Source organism: Bubalus bubalis, chromosome 8 (genome assembly GCF_019923935.1).
Source record: "Bubalus bubalis isolate 160015118507 breed Murrah chromosome 8, NDDB_SH_1, whole genome shotgun sequence".
Lineage (NCBI taxonomy): Eukaryota > Metazoa > Chordata > Mammalia > Artiodactyla > Bovidae > Bubalus > Bubalus bubalis.
In genome coordinates, this window is record NC_059164.1 from 68486549 (window position 1) to 68505065 (window position 18517).

Genomic DNA, 18517 nt, shown 5'->3' on the forward strand with positions numbered 1-18517 from the left:
TTCTTTCACCTTCAGTCTGTGTCCCGTTTTCTTTCTTTCTGTCTCCTCCCCAACTATTCCTTTGGGAGGAACCCGGGGGAGAGATACAGGGCTTGTTTGGGGAGAGCGGGGTGAGGGGTGTCTTATTTTTCCATGCGCGTTCAAGCAGAGGTGGGAATCTGCTGAGGAAGAGCTGGAGGGGCGCGGCTGTCTAGGGCTGTGGATCTCGGCCTGGTGTGCCGTGGCCCAGGCAAGGCCTCGGTTATGATCACGACCGGATGGCGGCGGCCTGGCGTTCCTACTCCGCGGGTCCTGAACGGCAGCCTAGGCGATCTGATTGGGGGGGAATTCACGTCGTTTTTGTGTGCCCATTCCGAGGGCAAGGAGGCCTCCGCTGACTTCACTGGGGAGATGAGGCTGAGTCCTGGGCTCAGCCAGGCTCGGTGGAACAACACGCAGGGAACTGCCACAAAGCTTCCTCTGCTTTCCCGGCCTGCTGGTCCAGGCTCCGGCTTTAATCGCGATAAGTGAGCCCCGCTAGGGCAAAGATTGGCTGTTTGCTTGCCAGTAGCTTCTATCAGGGTCAGAAGATGTTAGATATGACATCCTTGTGGGGACAGTACTAGAGAAGGGAACCATTCCAGTGCCAGTGTGTTTCAAATAATAGGGGAAAGGAGGCCTAAATTCTAGACACTGAGTCGGCGTTCCAAGTTGTAGGCCACGGTTTGAAGCCAGTGGGGCCATTCTCATTACCGGGCACTGAAAACAATTTCCACCCCTGGGAATCCAACACGCCTACGGGCCTTCAGGCTCAAGCGCACGAAAGGGGCTTCCCTTCCCAGCTCCAGCGGCTCAGAAACTATTTTCACTGCCCAGCTTGCCCTCCTGTTATCGGAGAGGCTGTCACAGGGCATTCTCCTCAATTCCTCTCTGCCTCTCAGGACTTGAGTAGTGGATTCGTTTTGGAGGCCAAGGTTTTTGAACTCTCAGGCTAGAAAAGGCAGTTTGTAATTACACCCATTTAGTGTTTCTTTATGCACCTCTTTCACCTCCAAAATAAAAGCAAACACAAAAGCCTGAATATTCTCTCTCCAAACCTGTGGGCTAAATAGGAATAATATTTAGTTTTGTGATTTCCCCCTTTTCCTGGCACGAGTAAGGACTGCTTAATTCTCAACGCCGGATAATTATTTAGAAGCCATTCTATTTGGAAAGTCTAAGGTTATTTAAAGAAACATAGCCTGTTTTATTTTAAACCTTACTAACAATAATTGGTGTCTTCTCTGGTTACCAAAAAAAAAAAAAAAAAAGGAAAAGGCAACCAGGCGTGTCCAGCCTGTTTGCAGACAATTATAATTAGGAGTGAAGGTTTCCCCCAGAGTTAATTTTTCTTAATGAAAATCTAAGGGGTCGATATTTAGGACACCCTGGGCTGCGGTGGGGGTGGGGATACGGCGGAGGAATTTACAAGGAAAGGAAAATATTAGGGAGGAGGGGGCTGAGGCGGCCTGGACTGGCCACGTCGGAGTTCATTGTGTCGGCCACTTCCCTCTTCCGGCGCGAGCAGAGGAAGGGGCACCCGGTGCCTCTCTGCGCGGCTCCGCAGCCTCTTTCTCTGGGAGAGCCTGGCATTTGCGGGTTTTCTACTGGGACAGGGATGTATCAGGGTTTGGGGTGTTACTGGAACTGTTAGGAGGATGAAGGAAAAACAGAAGATGGAAGCGACCGATGCCGCCCGCCTGCCCTCGCCGCCAGGGAAGAGGGCTAATGAGAAACACACTCTTGCAGGCACAATGTTCACACGTGAATTTAATTACCCCCTTTTAGGAGTCGCCTCTTTCTGTTCGGATTAGGGGTAGGTTTTGTTTTGATTTTTTCCCCAATTAACATACAGGCCGAGGTCTTTTACCTCTGAAAGACTCTAAGGAGTAAGAAATACCTTCCTCAATTTGGCCAAGCTAAGAAACAGGATTAAAAGTCAATGCCCTGTGCCCCTCCCTGTTTTAATTTCTAGCCCTGGACTTGATCTGCAGCCCCGAGTTTTAGGCCTTGTAACTGCCGAGCCGAGGGTCGGGTGGGTAACCTAGGCGGGTCCGGGATAGTGGTCAGAAAGGAAGGAGCCCAGAAGGACTCATACGGGGGGCCCAGAGGCTAACCGCTCCGGTGCCGGCTTCCCAGCTACTAGAGCCAAGGGGTCTCTTAGGCGGAGCTGCTCTTTCGCCAGCAAACTCGCCTTTCATTGATCCTGCCTCGTGTTTTTTCGCAGTTCGGGTTCAGGGAATGTGACGAGGCTTGCCGAGCTCAGCGTTAGGGCCTCCAAGGTCGGAACACACGGCTGGGACGCCTGTTGGGTCCGCCCGGGGTGTGGATAGTGATTCCGGCGGACCGCGAGCTGGGCGCGCTGGTCGTGCGTGTACGCGGAGATGGAGCCGAGCGCGCGGCACAATCAGGTCCTCAAATCCGTGGCCCCAGGGAAGACTGGCCACTCTCTCCCTGGCCGCTCCTCGGTGGGGCCCTCGCTGGAGGCTCAGCGGCGATTTTGGGAGCTGCCCGGGCGCCCTGCGCTCCAGTCCGGCAGATGCCGGAGGGGAGTTCACAATTGGTGCTGCCTTCTCTGTGGCCTGTCTCTGTCCAGCGCGCTCCGGCAGAGGTGGTGGTGGCGGCTCAGTCTGGGACGGATACTGCGTTGAATTTGACTTTTCTCGACCAGCCCCGGGTAAACTCTCATCTCTAGGGATCGCAAGGATTATTTACAGGGAGCTCGCCAACCAAACACAACAGTCTAATTTAACCTTTCCAAGTCCTCGTAAATTTTTACAGCTGCGAGTCACGAGGAGGCAAACGAATCTGTTGGTCGTTCCCAACTTCCCACCAGCCTGTGTGGCTTCTGAACAATAACTCCTTATGAAATATCATAAATATAGATTTAAATACAGTAGAGCGAGAATGCGATTTGGCTGCCTTTTTATGGCTTCAATTATTGTCTAATTTTATGTGAGGGGCTCTGCTGGCCGCACTCGCGCGCGGGACCCGCGTCTTGCTGATGGCGTGATTAATTGTGATATAAAATAGTCCGCTTAAGAAGTGTGTGTCTGGTGGTGGCGGTGGGAGGGGAGGGAGTACAGAGGCCAGGCCAGATTTGATCTTTTAATCTTCGTTGGCCACAATTAAAACAAACCTGATCGCGGAGCGCCACGATCCCTTTGCATAAAAACATATGGCTTTTGCTATAAAAATTATGACTGCAAAACACCGGGCCATTAATAGCGTGCGGAGTGATTTACGCGTTATTGTTCTGCCGGGCGGACACGTGACGCGCGCGGCCAATGGGGGCGCGGGCGCCGGCAACTTATTAGATGACTGTACTTCCCCCCCCCCCCGGTGCCACCAAGTTGTTACATGAAATCTGCAGTTTCATAATTTCCGCGGGTCGGGCCGGGCCGGCCGGGCGCGGGGCACGGCGATGGCCACCACCGGGGCCCTTGGCAACTACTACGTGGACTCATTCCTGCTGGGCGCTGATGCCGCGGATGAGCTGGGCGCGGGCCGCTACGCGCCGGGAGCCTTGGGCCAGCCCCCCAGGCAGGCCGCGGCGCTGGCCGAGCACGCCGACTTCAGCCCTTGCAGCTTCCAGTCCAAGGCGGCGGTGTTTGGCGCCTCGTGGAACCCGGTGCACGCGGCGGGCGCCAACGCGGTGCCCGCGGCCGTGTATCACCACCATCACCACCACCCCTACGTGCACCCCCAGGCGCCCGTGGCGGCGGCGGCGCCGGACGGCAGGTACATGCGCTCCTGGCTGGAGCCCACGCCCGGCGCGCTCTCCTTCGCGGGCTTGCCCTCCAGCCGGCCTTATGGCATTAAACCTGAACCGCTGTCGGCCAGAAGGGGTGACTGTCCCACGCTTGACACTCACACTTTGTCCCTGACTGACTATGCTTGTGGTTCTCCTCCAGTTGATAGAGAAAAACAGCCCAGCGAAGGCGCCTTCTCCGAAAACAATCCTGAGAATGAGAGCGGCGGAGACAAGCCCCCCATCGATCCCAGTAAGTGTCTCCTCCTTCCAGGCCGGCCACCGCCTCCACGCCGGCCACCCGGATCTGCCGGCCCTCCAGCTTTCTCCGGAGCCTGCCTTCGCCTTCGCTGGGAGCCTCCTGAGCAAAGGCCGGGAGCCAGAAGTTGCTGTTTAGGAAGCCTCCTCGGATGGGGCCCCCCAAGTCCAGAAAGCAGTGACAAGCCGGCCTGCCGGGCTTCGGGGGAGGGGAGGCGGCAGCTGCCTGGAGAGGGGGCGGGGCAGGCGCTGCGGGACGACCCGAGACCTGGTGACCCTCTCCTTGGCTTGCCCGGGACCAAGACAGAGATACTCTGGGCGAGATTCTTCGAAAGCGACGCGTCAGAGAAAGCCTTTTGTGCGGCTAGATTGTCCGGGAGCGGCGGTAGCAACTGCAGCCAGGGCAGCCTGACCCGGGACTCTGGGGAAGACGGCCGATTCTCTCCACTTCTTGCTTCAGCCAGTGGCGGCGTAAACCCTGCCCAAGATGCGGCTGCAGGCGACCGGGACGCGAGGGTCCCCGTGCTAGATTATTCAAATAAACTGGAGAAGTGATCTACGGCCTTGGGGTGCCTAGGGGCGCCATACCGGCCTGGCCAGCTCCCACAGCCTTCCAGGGAGGTCAAAATAAGGAATGGGGAGAGTAGATGGAAAGGTGGGAAGGAAGAGTCAGTGAGAAGGAGAATAGAATATTAAGCTTGCTAAGGAACACATGGCAGCGTGGTTTCCTCTGTGTGGCAAGAGATCTGTTTGTAAATTTCACTTCTTACACAACGTGTGGAGAGTGGGAGGAAGCAGAGGAGGGGAAAAGAGGACAGAGGAGGAGAAAGAAGGGTCTGGGGTGGGTGGGGGGAGCCGAGGTTTTCCGGCGTGCAATTGTAAGTGACCGTCCCTGCGTCTGTCTGCCAGGGTTCCATTGTATCCGAGGCTCGGCTGCCTTCCCTAACCAGTTCAGCAGCGTCCTGCACTTTGGCTGAAGACCCCAGGAGTTTTCCTAGCCCCCAGCGGAGGGGGGTGGGTGTGCTTATTCACCTCCTAAATCCGCCCCCCTCTCTGTCCCCCACCTGCAGGTAACCCGGCTGCCAACTGGCTCCATGCTCGCTCCACGCGGAAGAAACGCTGCCCCTATACAAAACACCAAACGCTGGAACTAGAGAAGGAATTTCTGTTCAACATGTATCTCACCCGGGACCGCAGGTACGAGGTGGCCCGACTGCTCAACCTTACGGAGAGGCAGGTCAAGATCTGGTTCCAGAACCGCAGGATGAAAATGAAGAAAATCAACAAGGACCGAGCAAAAGACGAGTGATGCGACTCGAGTTCATTTAGAAAAGAGAGAGTGAGCTAGAGAGAAAGAATTGCCTGTCCTCTTCTCCTATCCCCACCCAACCCCACCCCACCCCAGCCTCCACCACCCTAAACAAGGCGGTTGAAAACTCCAGGCCTCATGTCCTAGGCAAACCCTGTTCAGGCTGGTTCCTTGGCCTGCCACTTTGATGGAGGAGGTATTGTAAGCTTTCCATTTTCTATAAGATTAAAAAAAAAAGAAAAAAAAAAAAAGGCGGGCATTAGCGCTGATGGCTCTATGTGCTAGCTTGTATATATTAAAAAAAAAATCTACCTGTTCCTGACTTCAAACAAACAAACAAAAAAAAAAACTACCTTTTTATAATGCACAACTATTGACGGCGGGCTGTATAGTTTTTAGACTGTGTGTAATTTAATTTGCTCTTTGTGCGGCAGAGCGATCTGCCCAGATACTTGAATACTGTGTTTTATTGTGGTAATTATGTTTTGTGACTCAAACTTCTGTGATGGGTGACGCACCCGTTGTGATTGTGAAAGCTAGAATTCGATTTGAACTCAGGTTGTTTATGAGGGGAGAAAGCAGTTGCATAGAGTATAGCTCTGTAGTGGAATATGTCTTCTGTGTAACTAGGCTGTTAACCTTTGACTGTAAACTAGCTGTAAGGATTTCCCAGTGACATAAAAGTTTAAAACAAAAAAAGAAAGCGTTCTCCGGGATGCATAGATTCATGATTTTCTCCATTCTTGAAAAGCGGACATTTTAGTTTCTACATGCTCTCTAGACCTATCTTGTCCATTGTATGTATATAATCCATATATTAAAGAAAAAGTAAACAGGCTTGAATGTTGTTTTTGCACCAAACAGTGAGGAAATTTGGAGCTATACTACGTATGTGCAGATGGTTACTACCTATGGTTTTCGTTTAATTTTAATTGGGGGAAAAATGAATGCTTATTGTAATGGAGTTAATTTTATTGATAATAAATTATACACTATGAAACCGCCATTGGGCTACTGTAGATTTGTATCCTTGATGAATCTGGGGTTTCCATCAGGCTGAACGCACACTGTATATTTTGCAATAGTTACCTCAAGGCCTACTGACCAAATCGTTGTGTTGAAATGATATTTAACTTTTTGCCAATAAAATATATTGATTCTTTTCTAATTTTTGCGGGTCAGCTCTTTGCACCTTCTTCTCCAGGGCAGGGGAGCCTGGGTAGTCTGAGGGGTGGCAGACCGGCTGAAATGAAGGACAGAGCTCAGTTGTGTCTCTGGCTTGGGAGCATGAACCTGCCGCAGCCAGACCCAGGCGGCCCTCCGCTCTGCCTCCCCCGCCGGCTGCCTGGCGACTGCAGGCAGCGAGCAGAGGAAGGGTGGACAAAAAGGGGCGGAGAGGCCCTGCTCCCGGCTTTGTGTCCGGTTGCGGGACTGCGGGGAGGCTTCAGAGAAGTTGGCCGGTCTGGGAGGTCGCTTACGGCTGTCCAGCGTCTGGGAATGGCCATTCTTTCGTTTTGGCGCCCCAAGAATTCCCCAAAACCCGGGTCCACCGCGACTGGAGGGGGCCCTGGATCTTCCCTGGCGGGGTGGGTAGGGGGAGCTGGGAAGGCGGTGTCAGGACCGAGAGCTGCCTCTTAAGGCCTCTACCAGGAGGGAATCTGGAGCCCGGTCGCCCCAACGTGGCCGCGGGCACGGACAGTTGGCGGCTCCCAGGGGACTGGATTTTGCCTGCGCCCCCGCACCCCGCCCCCCGCATCCTGCCAGGCTCGCCCGCCCCGAACACCTCTCCCAAGCACAAGTCCTGACAGAGGCAGAGCCCAGGCAACCGACCAGCTCCGAGCGCCATAAAAGAAAATGAGGGCTGTTACCGTTTATGGGGTGTAAAGGGCTGCGGGGGGAACGGCCACAACTTCGGAGGCCCGAGCGCCTTCTAGATATGGCGGAGGATTCAGCCTCCTACCCCACTTTTCTTTTCTCGCCTCCCCGCCCCCCGCCCTCGATTTCTGCAAAGTATCTGTGTTTGGGCGCGGAAAAGGGGAACGGGGACAACGGAGAATGGGGCGTCCGCTCACCCCCACCCCCATCCTGCCGCCAGGTTGGGACGCCCTCTGTTGTTGCAGACAGAGGAAACTTCAAAGAATGGGCAGTGAGGGTGTGCCATAAAGGCCGGGTCTGCGAACTGTCTGGAATTCGGCCCTTAATGGGTTTACAACTGTCCAGCCCCAATTAAGATTTTCCACCAAAGCCCTTTCATTTGTTGGCTCTGTCTGCCGCCGATAAACCGGCTGCGGAAACAGCTCTTTTTTTTATGGGCACTGCCCTCTCGGCAGTGTAGATTCCGGGCTCCGTGCAGACCCCCCGGGGATGGGCCCTTGCCCGGCTTGGAAAGTGGTACCCCCGACCCGCGGCGGCTGCTGACGAAGTTCAGGCCGGGGCTGGGCTGCAGTGTCAAGGCACGGCCAGCAGATGGCAGTATGGCTCCACGCAAGAGGCACCGGCGCCGCCATCTCCCGCCGCCGCGACCCCGGGAAGTTCCTAAGATGTCGACTTGATGCAAGCTCTTCTGGAATGGGAGCCCCAGATTTGAGCGAACGGCGGTCGTATATTTTCGGTGCCGCTCACGCATGGCCAGAAGCCTCGCTGGGAAACAAAAAAAGCAAGCGGCGGGGTCTCGCCTGACCGGCACAGGTCGCGCCCTCTTCGCTCCGCTCCCCATCCTGGGCAGGGGGCCTAGGGCTGCGGTGCTGCCGCTGTCCCGAGGCTGCGGGGCGGTCGCGGGGACCGATCTAGGGTGACCGTTCCCACCCTGGGACAAGCCTCGGGGCCTCACGACACTCGGAGAACGCGACCGACCGGCGGACAGACACCAGGACTAAGGCCTACAGCCCGTGGACCTGGTGACCCTCCAGAGGGCGCGCAGAGGGCATACACAGTGGCCAAGGGTCCTGTGGCGACCCGAGAGACCCCCCGAAGGCTGCGTCCCGGTGCAGGGAGAGTCAGCACTCGCAGGCGAGCCAGGACCCCGGGACTCGGCCTCCTTAAAAACGTCACCGTACAATCAGGCGGCTGAGAACTGGGCGTAAAGGCATTCTTGGTAATTGTTTAGTGTGGGTCTGGAAGGATGGGGAATCCTGGGACCCGGACCAGGAACTGCTTTGGTTATTCTAAAATACATGATATTTAAAATAATTCTATTTACATCCCAGCTCCAGGACAGGAGTTCACGTGGTGAAAGCCGCCCTTGCTTTCTCTCGCCTCCGAATTTCCTGGGTAGTGGAGGCACCAAGGCTACTCTGGCGTCCGTCCCCAGCTTAAGAGGCGAGGAGGGGGAGGGAGGGAACCCCAATCCCATTCGAGCCTACCCTCGACCCTGGGCGGGGGTATATGCCTCAGACCCTAACAGGAGGAGGCCGGGTGCGTTCCTGCGTTTTCGAGGATCAGCCCCGGGTGCAGAATAGTTTCAGAAGGAAAATGCAAAAGCAAACAGGGAACCCCACCGAAGCACTCCTGAGCCCTGTGAATACGCCACGCGGTGCGTTTATTTGGGTTGTAATAATCTCCGCCAAGCCCACAAAATGTTTACAACCTACATCTCGGCGCTGTACACGCTGTAAAATCCAGTACTGCGTTTTTTTGGCTGACATCTCCTGGGCGTCACTACCCGTGTGTCTCTCTCCCCTCCCTTTTCTGTTTATATACACACGTTGGTATTATAGACACACGCCTTCATTATATTTCCTTACTTAATACATAAAATTTCACAGCCTTTGGTGAAAGAGGTTTTATAGCTTCCCCAAGAGTCGCCCGTGGCCGTGTCTCCAAGCCGCAGATACAAAGCTCGATTTATGTAACTTTAAATAAACGGCGAAGGAGCAGATCGGTGGTTACCGGTCACGGAGGCCCCAGGTAGGTGCAAGCCTGTCGGGAACTCAGAGGCCTCGTGGACTGCCCGGGGTAAGGCCTCTCTTGCCCTTGGCCGGCGGGTGTCCGGGAGGCGCGCAGACGGGACCCCGCGTCCTCCGGAGCGCCTCTGCACTGTCAGGGATGAGTCGCTGTTCGAGTTGCGATGGAAGACTGAGCATTGGGTGCATAAGAGGCGCGCAACCCGAGCGCGGGGTGCGTGTGGCAACGTTTATAGAAGCAAATCTTCAGCCGCCCGATTCCTGGCAGGCTCCACTCACCGCCCCAGAGCTGGGTTTACCTTCTTAGCTGGATTTCAATATTGAGGACTTTTTGGTAAAGAGAAGCAAGGGAAACACTTTGCTAGGTAGGTAGGACCCCAGCTCCAGGAGAGCCCTAGGAAAAAGTCTTTATCTAAAGACCACTCGGCTGATAAGAAACCCGCCTTCACGTGGCCTGCTTCAGGTTGAGCGTCAACGAGTATTTGTGTGAATATTATCACATTTAATCCAGCGCATGTGTCTGTTTGGACAAATAAATAGAAAACCGGAGGCTCAAGAACACGCGTTTAAAGAGGCCATATTGAAAGCCTGGTGTTGTCTGGCTTTTCCGTTTTAAAACCCCGCTGCAGAAGGCAAGAGAGGAGAGAGAAGCTCAGAAACGAAAGAGAGGTTTCAGCACCCGTGGGGCTCGGCCGGGTTGGCTGACTTAGGCCCAAAAAGACTGAGGCCTTGCTGGCAGTATCTGGATCCTCTTTGGCCCAGGAGGAGGATCAGTGCGTTCTGCCAGGACGGCTTGGACCTGCTCCCGACAAAACTCGGGCAGGGATGAGCTTGTGGCACGGGCTCCCAGACCCCTTGGCTGGGAACGGGCCCTTTCCTGCGCTCCCAGAAATCGCTCCCCCTCGGTCTGTCGGGTTGCCCCACTAGGGCAGGTTCTACTACAAACGCCATAGCTGTTGGCTGCTCCAGCCCCCGGAGTCTAGACAGACGGCGGCGGCGGAGCCGGTCTTTCTCTTTGCATCTTGCTCTGTGTCACCCGAGGAACAATTTATTGGTCTAAAGCTGTCTAATTCCGCTTCTTTGATCTCCTAGCCTTTTTGTTTGTTTGGTCTTTCTTTAATTTTCTTAGGTTTTTATTTCCTGCCAGAAAGTAATGTTATTTGGAATATTTGTTTTTTTTCATTCCTACCAGTCTTACCCCCTCCATTCCCCAACGGGGACACACTGTCACCCTGGTCCTGATAAAGGGCATCCCTGGATATTGCCACACCATGGCCCCTGCGCCCAGGGGGAACCACCCACCCACCTGCTCAGACAGCTCCCACTTCCCCACCTATGCCTCAGGCAGCCCACTAGGCCAGAGCTGGGACTCCGTTTTCATCCAAGCTTGAACCCCCCTGTCACCTTTTGTGCTTCTGAGACCCCCTGAGAGCGTGTGGTGAACGGGACGGCCTGAACCCTCTGAAAGTGATGGGAAGTGCTTTGTACACAAGGAATCAAACTCTATAACTCAGAGGAGAATTTCCGGGGCAATTCCATTGTGAGGTCGGGTTTATGGTGTGCAATCGAGCTGAGCAGTAAAAGGCGTACTGACCCGGCCGCTGGGCTTCCATCGCTGTCTGGGCAGTTTATGAGGCATATAGGGGAAGGGTCGCCCCACCACCCTCTAGGGTGCTCCAACCCTGCGCCGGAGATTGGAGGCTTGGGAAAGTAAGGTCTTAGAGTGGGGGCCCTGGGTGGGAGTAAGTGAGACTACTTTGTGCTTCAGTCTTGGAAAAGTAAAGCCAGTCCTTGGAAAGGTGAAGCTGCCAGAGCTGGGTGGCCTTTTGGAAAAGGTCTGAAAGGGGAGGGGGGGTCTCCTCTTTTGTTTGGGGGTCTCCAAAAGAAATGGAGAAACATAGGGGTTGTGGTCCCCAGGCCCCTGGGGCCTCTCTTCTCTTCAAATTGGCTCTAAAGCATGTTTGGCTCCCAGGCATCTGGGCCCAAAAGAAGGTAGCCGAGGCCCAGGGATGTCCCCAATGAAGGTTACCAGAAACCTTATAGTAACATTGGCACCTGGAAAGGTGTGGGCCTGAGGTCCCAACAAGCTGGGGGAAAGAGATTTGGTTCCGTTTGAGCGAAGAGGAACCAAGAGTTGCAGGGAGGACAAAAGAGTGTCCACGCATGTCTTCGGCTGCTAGAGGCCAGCCAGGTGCCGAGGAGAGAACGCACAGAGCCTGACGGGCCAGCGGTGTTCGGGAGGAGGGAGGGAAACCTCACGTTAATAAATCTACTGGCAAATGAGGCTCATTAATAGATAAATATTTCACTGTTTCCTTTAGGCGGATAAACAGTGCGCCGCCGATTAAGGAAAGGAAGCTGGGAGACCTTGACTTTATTCCAACCACATGGTTCCAGTCAGCGGTGGCCTTCTTGCTGCAGCAGAAAGCGACGCTGCGCCGGCCCCATCTGGATCGGCCCCATCTGGATCGGAGTCTAATTCGGCCTCTGGCCCACTGGACTTGGGACGGGGAACGTAGGCAAAGAGTCGATTTGCCCAGAGCTGAAACTTGTCCGCTTGGCCACCGAGTAGAGGGCCGGTACTTGGGAGCGCAGAGACCCTCCCTGGGTTGGGTGAGTGGGCAGAAACGAGGGGCAGGGAGGACCCGCCAGCTTGGTCTAGCGTCCGGGAATAAGCAAGGAAGGGACTGCGCCCGGCTGGTTCCACGCGGCCTCTGCCGGCCAGGGGTCCGGGCTGGCGGCGAGCGGAGCCTCCACGCGGCGCCTTGGGAGTCCTTTTCCCGCGGGATGCGCCAGGCCAGCCGGGCGCGAACAGATTCGTTGGCCACATATTTGAACCTCTTTCCCTTCCATTCTAGGCTGCCGCGGGCCCAGTCGAGCGAGACCACCTGTGAGGGCGGCTGAGATTGGCGGAGGCGGTCATGTGGGCGGTCACGTGCTGCGGCGAGCTCCGTCCAAAAGAAAATGGGGTTTGGTGTAAATCTGGGGGTGTAATGTTATCATATATCACGCTACCTCGTAAAACCGACACTGAAAGCTGCCGGACAACAAATCACAGGTCAAAATTATGAGTTCTTCGTATTATGTGAACGCGCTTTTTAGCAAATATACGGCGGGGGCTTCTCTGTTCCAAAATGCCGAGCCGACTTCTTGCTCCTTTGCGCCCAACTCGCAGAGAAGCGGCTACGGGGCGGCCGCCGGCGCCTTCCCTTCGACCGTACCGGGCTTGTACAATGTCAACAGCCCCCTCTATCAGAACCCCTTCGCGTCTGGCTACGGCCTGGGTGCCGACGCCTACGGCAACCTGCCCTGTGCCTCTTACGACCAAAACATCCCGGGGCTCTGCAGTGACCTCGCCAAAGGCGCCTGCGACAAGGCAGACGAAGGCGCGCTGCACGGCTCGGCCGAGGCCAATTTCCGCATTTACCCCTGGATGCGGTCTTCAGGTAGGCGCAGCCGCTAGGCGGGCCGGATGGGCGGGCGGACTGGGAGCTGGGAGCGCCGGGCTGGGGGCGCGGAGAGCGGAACGAGGCGGCTGCGAGCCGGCGGCCCCTTGACTCCTGGCGGCGCTGCCTTTCTGGTTTTAATTAGAGCCGAGGCGCCATAGCATGGAGAGCTCCTAGCATTGTATGTAAATGAGGCTCATAAAACTTTTTATGGCCCAATTAATGGGTTCGATCCTCGTAAATTTATTTAACTCTATTTGCCTTGGAATCTCAACATTAAGTTGGTTTGTTCGCTATTCTCGTATCCTCTTTCTCCCTCCCTTTCTTCTCTCTCCCTCCTCCTTTTCCTTTCAGCCTGGCTTTTCTTCTCAAAAGCAGGGAGAGCCAAACCCTTTTGGGTCCCTTATGCGCCCCTGTGCCAGGGGCCATTTAAAGGCAGGGAGGGACGGATGGGTGGGAGTGGAGACAGAGAGCCCAGTGCCCTAGGAAGGTCTGGGGATGGGGGCGCGGGCTGCTGGGGGAGGAAAGGCGCCCTTGGAGTGAGGGCCGCCGGAGAGGGTCTCCCACTTGCCTAGCTAGGCGGGGAAGCGGCTGGCTCGCCTTTGAATGGCAAAAGCGCAGCGTCTCCCACTTGCCCACACTCTATATTTACAATTTGCCTTTGTCAGGGGGAAGCAGGACATTGTGGAAGCCTAGCCGGCTGGAAAGAGCGGTTGTAAAGTTGGGATTCTGCGCCTTCCCCCCTCACAGAGCTGCCTGCGCGTCTGGCACCTCAGTCGGGGTCTTCCGCTAACACTCCCGCTCCTCCCCCAGCTCAGGTTGGGGGCGCAGGGCGGAGGGGGACTCGGACCTGGGTCAGGGCCCGGATTGAGGTGCGCGCTTCTGAATGGCAGCCGGGTTGATGCCCTGGCCTGTGTCCCTGTCGGCTTGTCTGTCCGTGTGTCCATGTGTCCATGTGTCTGCTCGCAGGGCCGGACCGAAAGCGGGGCCGCCAGACCTACACGCGCTACCAGACGCTGGAGCTGGAGAAGGAGTTCCACTTCAACCGCTACCTGACGCGGCGCCGCCGCATCGAGATCGCCCATGCGCTCTGCCTCACCGAGCGCCAGATCAAGATCTGGTTCCAGAACCGCCGCATGAAGTGGAAGAAAGAGCATAAGGAGGAGGGTCCGGCCGCTTCCGGCGCCCCCGAGGGTGCCGCGCCCGCCGCCTCTGCAGCCGCCACCGCCGCCGCTGCCGCGGACAAGGCCGACGACGAGGACGACGACGAGGAGGACGAGGAAGACGACGAGGAGGAGGAGGAATGAGGCCCGGCTGCCCCAGACAGTCTGGAAAGCGTCTTTAGAGACTGATTTTATTTACAAAAGTGAAAAAAAAAAAAATAAAAAGAAAATGTTAAAAAAAAAAAAACCCACTCCCCAACCTGCACCCAATCTACCCCATTACCCACTCCAGCTCCCAATTTTTTTTGGACTGAGCAGTCACCAGACTGGGTCCCGTTGGGGATCCCTTCTGCCTCTGAGGACCCCCAACAGACACCCCCAACCCCAGGCCGACCAGCTCTGCGCTGGCACGGTTAAAATACTACCTAGCACAGGCCTCCTCCGGGAGAGGCACTCCCAAACTACCTATGGGCCCAGCCCCAGAGGGCCTCCACTCCCAGGAAGCCCAGAAGTGTCCCAACACTGTCAGACCCCCAGCACCTCCCCCGGAACCGGCAAGGACCTGATTCTCAGTACTACCTACTCGCCCCAAACTACCTATTTTGTGCTCGCTGGCTCCCCTGCTACCTAGTGCCGAACCCTCCCCCTTCCTCGGCCAGGCCTCTGCTGCTTCCGGCTAGTAGCCTTTGGGGTCCCTGAGGCTGCGCTGAGAAGGCGCTGGGATCCGGGGACCAGGGCATTGGCTTCTATTTAAATGGAAAAATAATATATTTATTCCAAAGCATTCTAAGTGCTACAATCTAGAATCCCTCCTTCTTTGGTCTGGGCACCTCATGTTCAGGCCCATCACCCCCTCCTTCTGGAGCATTCCCAAGCTAGCTGCCTGGGCCTCTGGGTTCGCTCCTGCTTAGTAGGACTGCAGAGATGCTCCCAGCCTCCCTGCCCCTCCCCTGGCCCCTGTGTCCCACTGTCCAGCCATGTTGAATATGTGTATCCTGACTTTTCCTACAATGGCAAATATTGTATATTTGAACACGATTTTTTTTTTTTTTTTTTGGTCATTTATATAGTCTTGGAGCTCATTTGTAAGGCAATGTCCTGACTTGGGAAGGATGTGTTAATGGGGTGGCTTTGTAGCATGGTGTGTTGTCTTGAGCTAACTCTATAGCTGGTGAGGGGACTGATGCCCTCGCCAGTGCTCTTCATCCCCTGTGTTGTCCTGTGTCCCCCTCATCCCTCTCAGCTCTAGCCTGGGCTTCCAGGAACGGGAAGGTACGTTTTCCTACACTTCCCGTCTTGCCCAGTTAACAGTGTTTTATGTAACAGAAAAATAAAGATGCTTGATGACAAAGAACTGTGGACTGCCTTATCTGGGAGTTGCAGTGTGCTGGGGAAGAGAGGGTGAAGCATGTCTGGAGATCAAGCCCTGGCTAGGTCTGTATGGCCAAAGGGGCTTTGGGACAGCAAAAATGGAAGGACAGATAGGGTTCAAGTGCTGGTTGCCATGTATTAGTGTATATGCCTGTTGAATCCCTTTTTGCGTGGATCGCTATGGAGATTTATATAGGTGTGTGTGTACCTCTTTGTGTGTCTATTTTTGTGAGTCCACAATTGTATGTACTTCTGTGTCCATAATTGTATGCATACATTTCTGTGTGTCCATAATTGTACATGTACATTTCTCTGTGTGGAGATTTTTGTCTGGCTTGGGTGTGTATACAAACATCTTCCAGATCCCTTGAAAACGGAAATCTTCGATTGATACATTATAGTCTATTCTATGAACCTCCCCCAAACCCTCCATGGATTCCACCCTTTCCTCTAAGGTTATAGAGTGGGTTCCAAAAGGTATATCATCCTGCGACTGTTTCCGAATTCCCCAGGAGCCCTGAACTCGGCCCGGGAAAGGATGCCCGATTCAGGGCCTCTGATGCCGCCCCCAGCCCCACATTCAGGAAAAGCGAGGTGGCCCCAGAACCCAGCACTGAAGCTAAGGGGTAGAAGGGGCACTGGCCGCAGACCCCGCTGCGAAACCCTGGCAAGGGCGTCTGGATGCGGGAAAATGAGGAGCTGGGGAAGGGGCGAGGGGGCGGTGGGGACAGCGCAGAACAGTGGCAGCTCGGCGGGCGAAGACCTCGACTCCCATCTCCTGCTTGGGTTGGGCCGGCTTCTTATTACTGTTTTAATAAACCCCCGGCACAACTGGGTCTGTAAAACCTGCGGCCCCAAGTAGGGGCCGCCTCGGTGGTAAGATGGCGCCGGTGTAGGAGCTGCCTCCTCTTAGTGATGGGGAAAGGGTCATAAATCCGTTGTTGTTTATGAAAATTTACAACTTTGCAATACAACTTTATGAGTTGTTCGGCCCTTCCATTGGCCGCTGTCGGTCATGTGGATGGGAACCGTGAACATGAACTTTTTTATAATTTCCCTTGCGAGAATAGAGCCGCATTCTTTTGCTCCGCTCCGTCCTGCCTGCTTCGGAGCTCAGCCTTCCAGCCAGGCTCGGCTGTGCTTTGTCCAGCGATGGCGAGCGAGACGAGGCCCCGGCCCGGCCCGGCCCGGCTGCTCCCGCTGGAGGTGGGGTGTGCCCAGTTCCAGGCGCCGCGGCGGCCGCTTTGCAACTCGCAACCTGGCTAATTTCCTGCGTCCTCTAGCACCACGAAGGACAATTCGTCTCCCCGGGCTGCCCAAGCGACAGCTGTCAGAGGGACTGGAGCTTCTGGGAACCGCCATCTGAAGGTGAGACACGTGGGGAGATAGGAGCAAAGGTGGTGAGAAGGCAGCGGGCGCCGGCGGCATTGGGAGAGGGCACCCCAGGGCGGCGCTGAAAGGGAGCAGACCTAACCCTCTCCCACCCACTCACCTGATCACACACGCACCCCCCCCATCTCACTCACACACACACACACACACACACACACACACACACACCCTCCCTCTCCTTTCCTGCGCGTGCTCACCTTGGCAGTCGGTGCCCTCCTTCCTTCCATGCCATAGCTCCCTGGCACGGGGCAGCAGCAGCTGAGGGCTTCTCTCTCCCATTCCCCAGCGACCTCGCAGAGCCCCCAAAAGGAAATGACCCTGCACCCTGCGTTCCCCGACAGCCTCCCGGGTTTGGATTTTTTTCATTCATGACCCAATTGGCCGGATTGAATCCCCCCAATAACTGGAGACAGTTCCCGAGGTGGGAAGATGGTAAGAGAGGAAGGCAAAGTGAATTCATCGACAGGCGTTTTTATCACAGTATCTTCTATTCCTTGGGAAGCGGTTTCTAGAGAGTAAAGGTAGAATAAGCAAAAAACCAAAAACTTACTAATTTAGCCAGAGTCCTCTGCTGAGTGCCTGCTTCGCTTCGCGTGGTTTTCCGATGAGAGAGATGTCTGGAGCGCGCGGGGAGAGGGAACAGGTTCGTGGGTGGAATTCTGTGTTGAAGGAGAGGATGGGGTTAATTGTTGGGTGTTGCTTGGCGGGAAGTTTCGGTGCAGAGGATGTAGTGGTGTTATTGTGAGTGGCAGGGGCCGCAGCTAAGGTTGAAGGAAGGACACAAACCGAGTCTGGGCGATAGGGGGACCCTCCCACCCCCAACCACCTCGGCGCAGCGGGCTGACTGGCGACGGCGCTCCCCATCTCCCGAGAGAGCTGGGAGAGGACTGTGCAGCCGCCTGGGATGAGGCGCGGAGGGTGCGGCGGACGTGGGCTTGAAGGAGCCCCGTGGCGCAGAGCTGACTTGGCCTAGGTGAACCTCGGCCAGATTTGTCCCGGTAGCTTCCTGGGACAGCGAAATGACCCTGCGGTTCTGGGCCTGAGTTCTTTTTGGTTGGTTGTTTGATTTTGGTGGTTATTGTTTTCTCCACCTTAAGATAATGCCTTGGTATGCATTCGATACTTGAGAAGGGTCTGTGGACGTTGGGGACTTCCACTCGCGCCGGGGGTGGGGCGGGACGCGCTGGGGCGGATAAAGCGGCATATTTCCATCGCGGGGCCGTGGGCTGCCCGACTGCGGCTGCCGCGGGCAGATAATTTATTGCGACCGTGCCGGGCGCTCGCTGCTGCCACGCTGTGGCCATCTCCGGAACCGACGCCAATAGCAGTCCCGCGTCGTGCAGCCTGGCGCGACTGCTGCGCGGGCCCCTCAGAGATTTCCAAGCAACCCTAGGAGAGGGGGGCGAGGGAGGACCTGAAGGGCGGCCTCCCAGGGCCTGACTGGCCGGGAACCTCCCCCGCCTTGACCGCCCTTGACGGGAGCTGGACGCCTGACTAGACTCGGGTCCTGCTCCCACCCAGCAACCATGGAGACTGGTCGCACAGGCCGCCTGGCACGTCATGGCTGCTTCTCTCCAAACTGCGCGTTCCAAGGCGCCCCGGGGGTGCACGCTGGTTTCGGGAAACGCGCCCGCTTTGGGATTTAGAAATTTGAGCCATCACTCGTAGTCCTGGGGCCTGCAGGCCTGACTGGCTATGGCAAGGAAGGCGGGCTTTGGCTCCACGCGAGGGCCTGTGACAGGCAGAGGCCGCACCTGTGTGCTATGGGCTCTGGCCTGGGCCAGCGAGTCCAGTGGACGCGGGGCGCCGAAGGAGCCCCCCGCACGACAGCAGGCCTCCCTCCACACCCGCGGAGGTCGAGGAGCTCAGTGGGCAGCCCAGGAAAAGGGCGAAATGTGAGGCTCTGC

General features: G+C 56.0%; 3 protein-coding genes across 4 annotated transcripts in view; all 3 read left to right on the forward strand.

The window, feature by feature from the left end:
- The first annotated feature begins 2701 nt into the window (after window positions 1–2701).
- On the forward strand, window positions 2702–6504 carry HOXA9 (homeobox A9). 2 transcript variants are annotated; one of them, XM_006066074.3, is made up of 2 exons: window positions 2702–4022; window positions 5098–6504. In XM_006066074.3, exons 1-2 carry the CDS (start codon window positions 3443–3445, stop codon window positions 5334–5336), a joined length of 819 nt encoding a protein of 272 aa, XP_006066136.1. In that variant the 5' UTR covers window positions 2702–3442; the 3' UTR covers window positions 5337–6504. The 2 variants fall into 2 exon arrangements, 1 of the variants encoding a protein (XP_006066136.1); XR_006552845.2 differs by having other exon boundaries at window positions 2702–4682; window positions 5098–5292.
- A 1556-nt stretch (window positions 6505–8060) lies between these two features.
- On the forward strand, window positions 8061–15201 carry HOXA7 (homeobox A7). The gene is made up of 4 exons (XM_006066065.4): window positions 8061–8430; window positions 11560–11851; window positions 12097–12684; window positions 13654–15201. Exons 3-4 carry the CDS (start codon window positions 12306–12308, stop codon window positions 13989–13991), a joined length of 717 nt encoding a protein of 238 aa, XP_006066127.1. The 5' UTR covers window positions 8061–8430; window positions 11560–11851; window positions 12097–12305; the 3' UTR covers window positions 13992–15201.
- A 1354-nt stretch (window positions 15202–16555) lies between these two features.
- The window catches only part of HOXA3 (homeobox A3), a 44617-nt gene continuing 42655 nt past the window's right edge, over window positions 16556–18517 (forward strand). Inside the window, exon 1 of the mRNA XM_044946714.2 lies at window positions 16556–16586. The gene's annotated coding sequence lies outside the window, so the exon portion shown is untranslated. The remainder of the gene's footprint in view (window positions 16587–18517) is intronic.

What these genes read in the sequence shown, in the direction of transcription:
- HOXA9 (XM_006066074.3), top strand. Translation starts at nt 3,443, where the DNA reads ATGGCCACCACCGGGGCCCTTGGCAACTACTACGTGGACTCATTCCTG. An exon ending in CAAGCCCCCCATCGATCCCA is followed by an intron (nt 4,023 to 5,097) that starts GTAAGTGTCTCC and finishes CCCCACCTGCAG; the next exon opens with GTAACCCGGCTGCCAACTGG.
- HOXA7 (XM_006066065.4), top strand. Translation starts at nt 12,306, where the DNA reads ATGAGTTCTTCGTATTATGTGAACGCGCTTTTTAGCAAATATACGGCG. An exon ending in CCCCTGGATGCGGTCTTCAG is followed by an intron (nt 12,685 to 13,653) that starts GTAGGCGCAGCC and finishes GTCTGCTCGCAG; the next exon opens with GGCCGGACCGAAAGCGGGGC.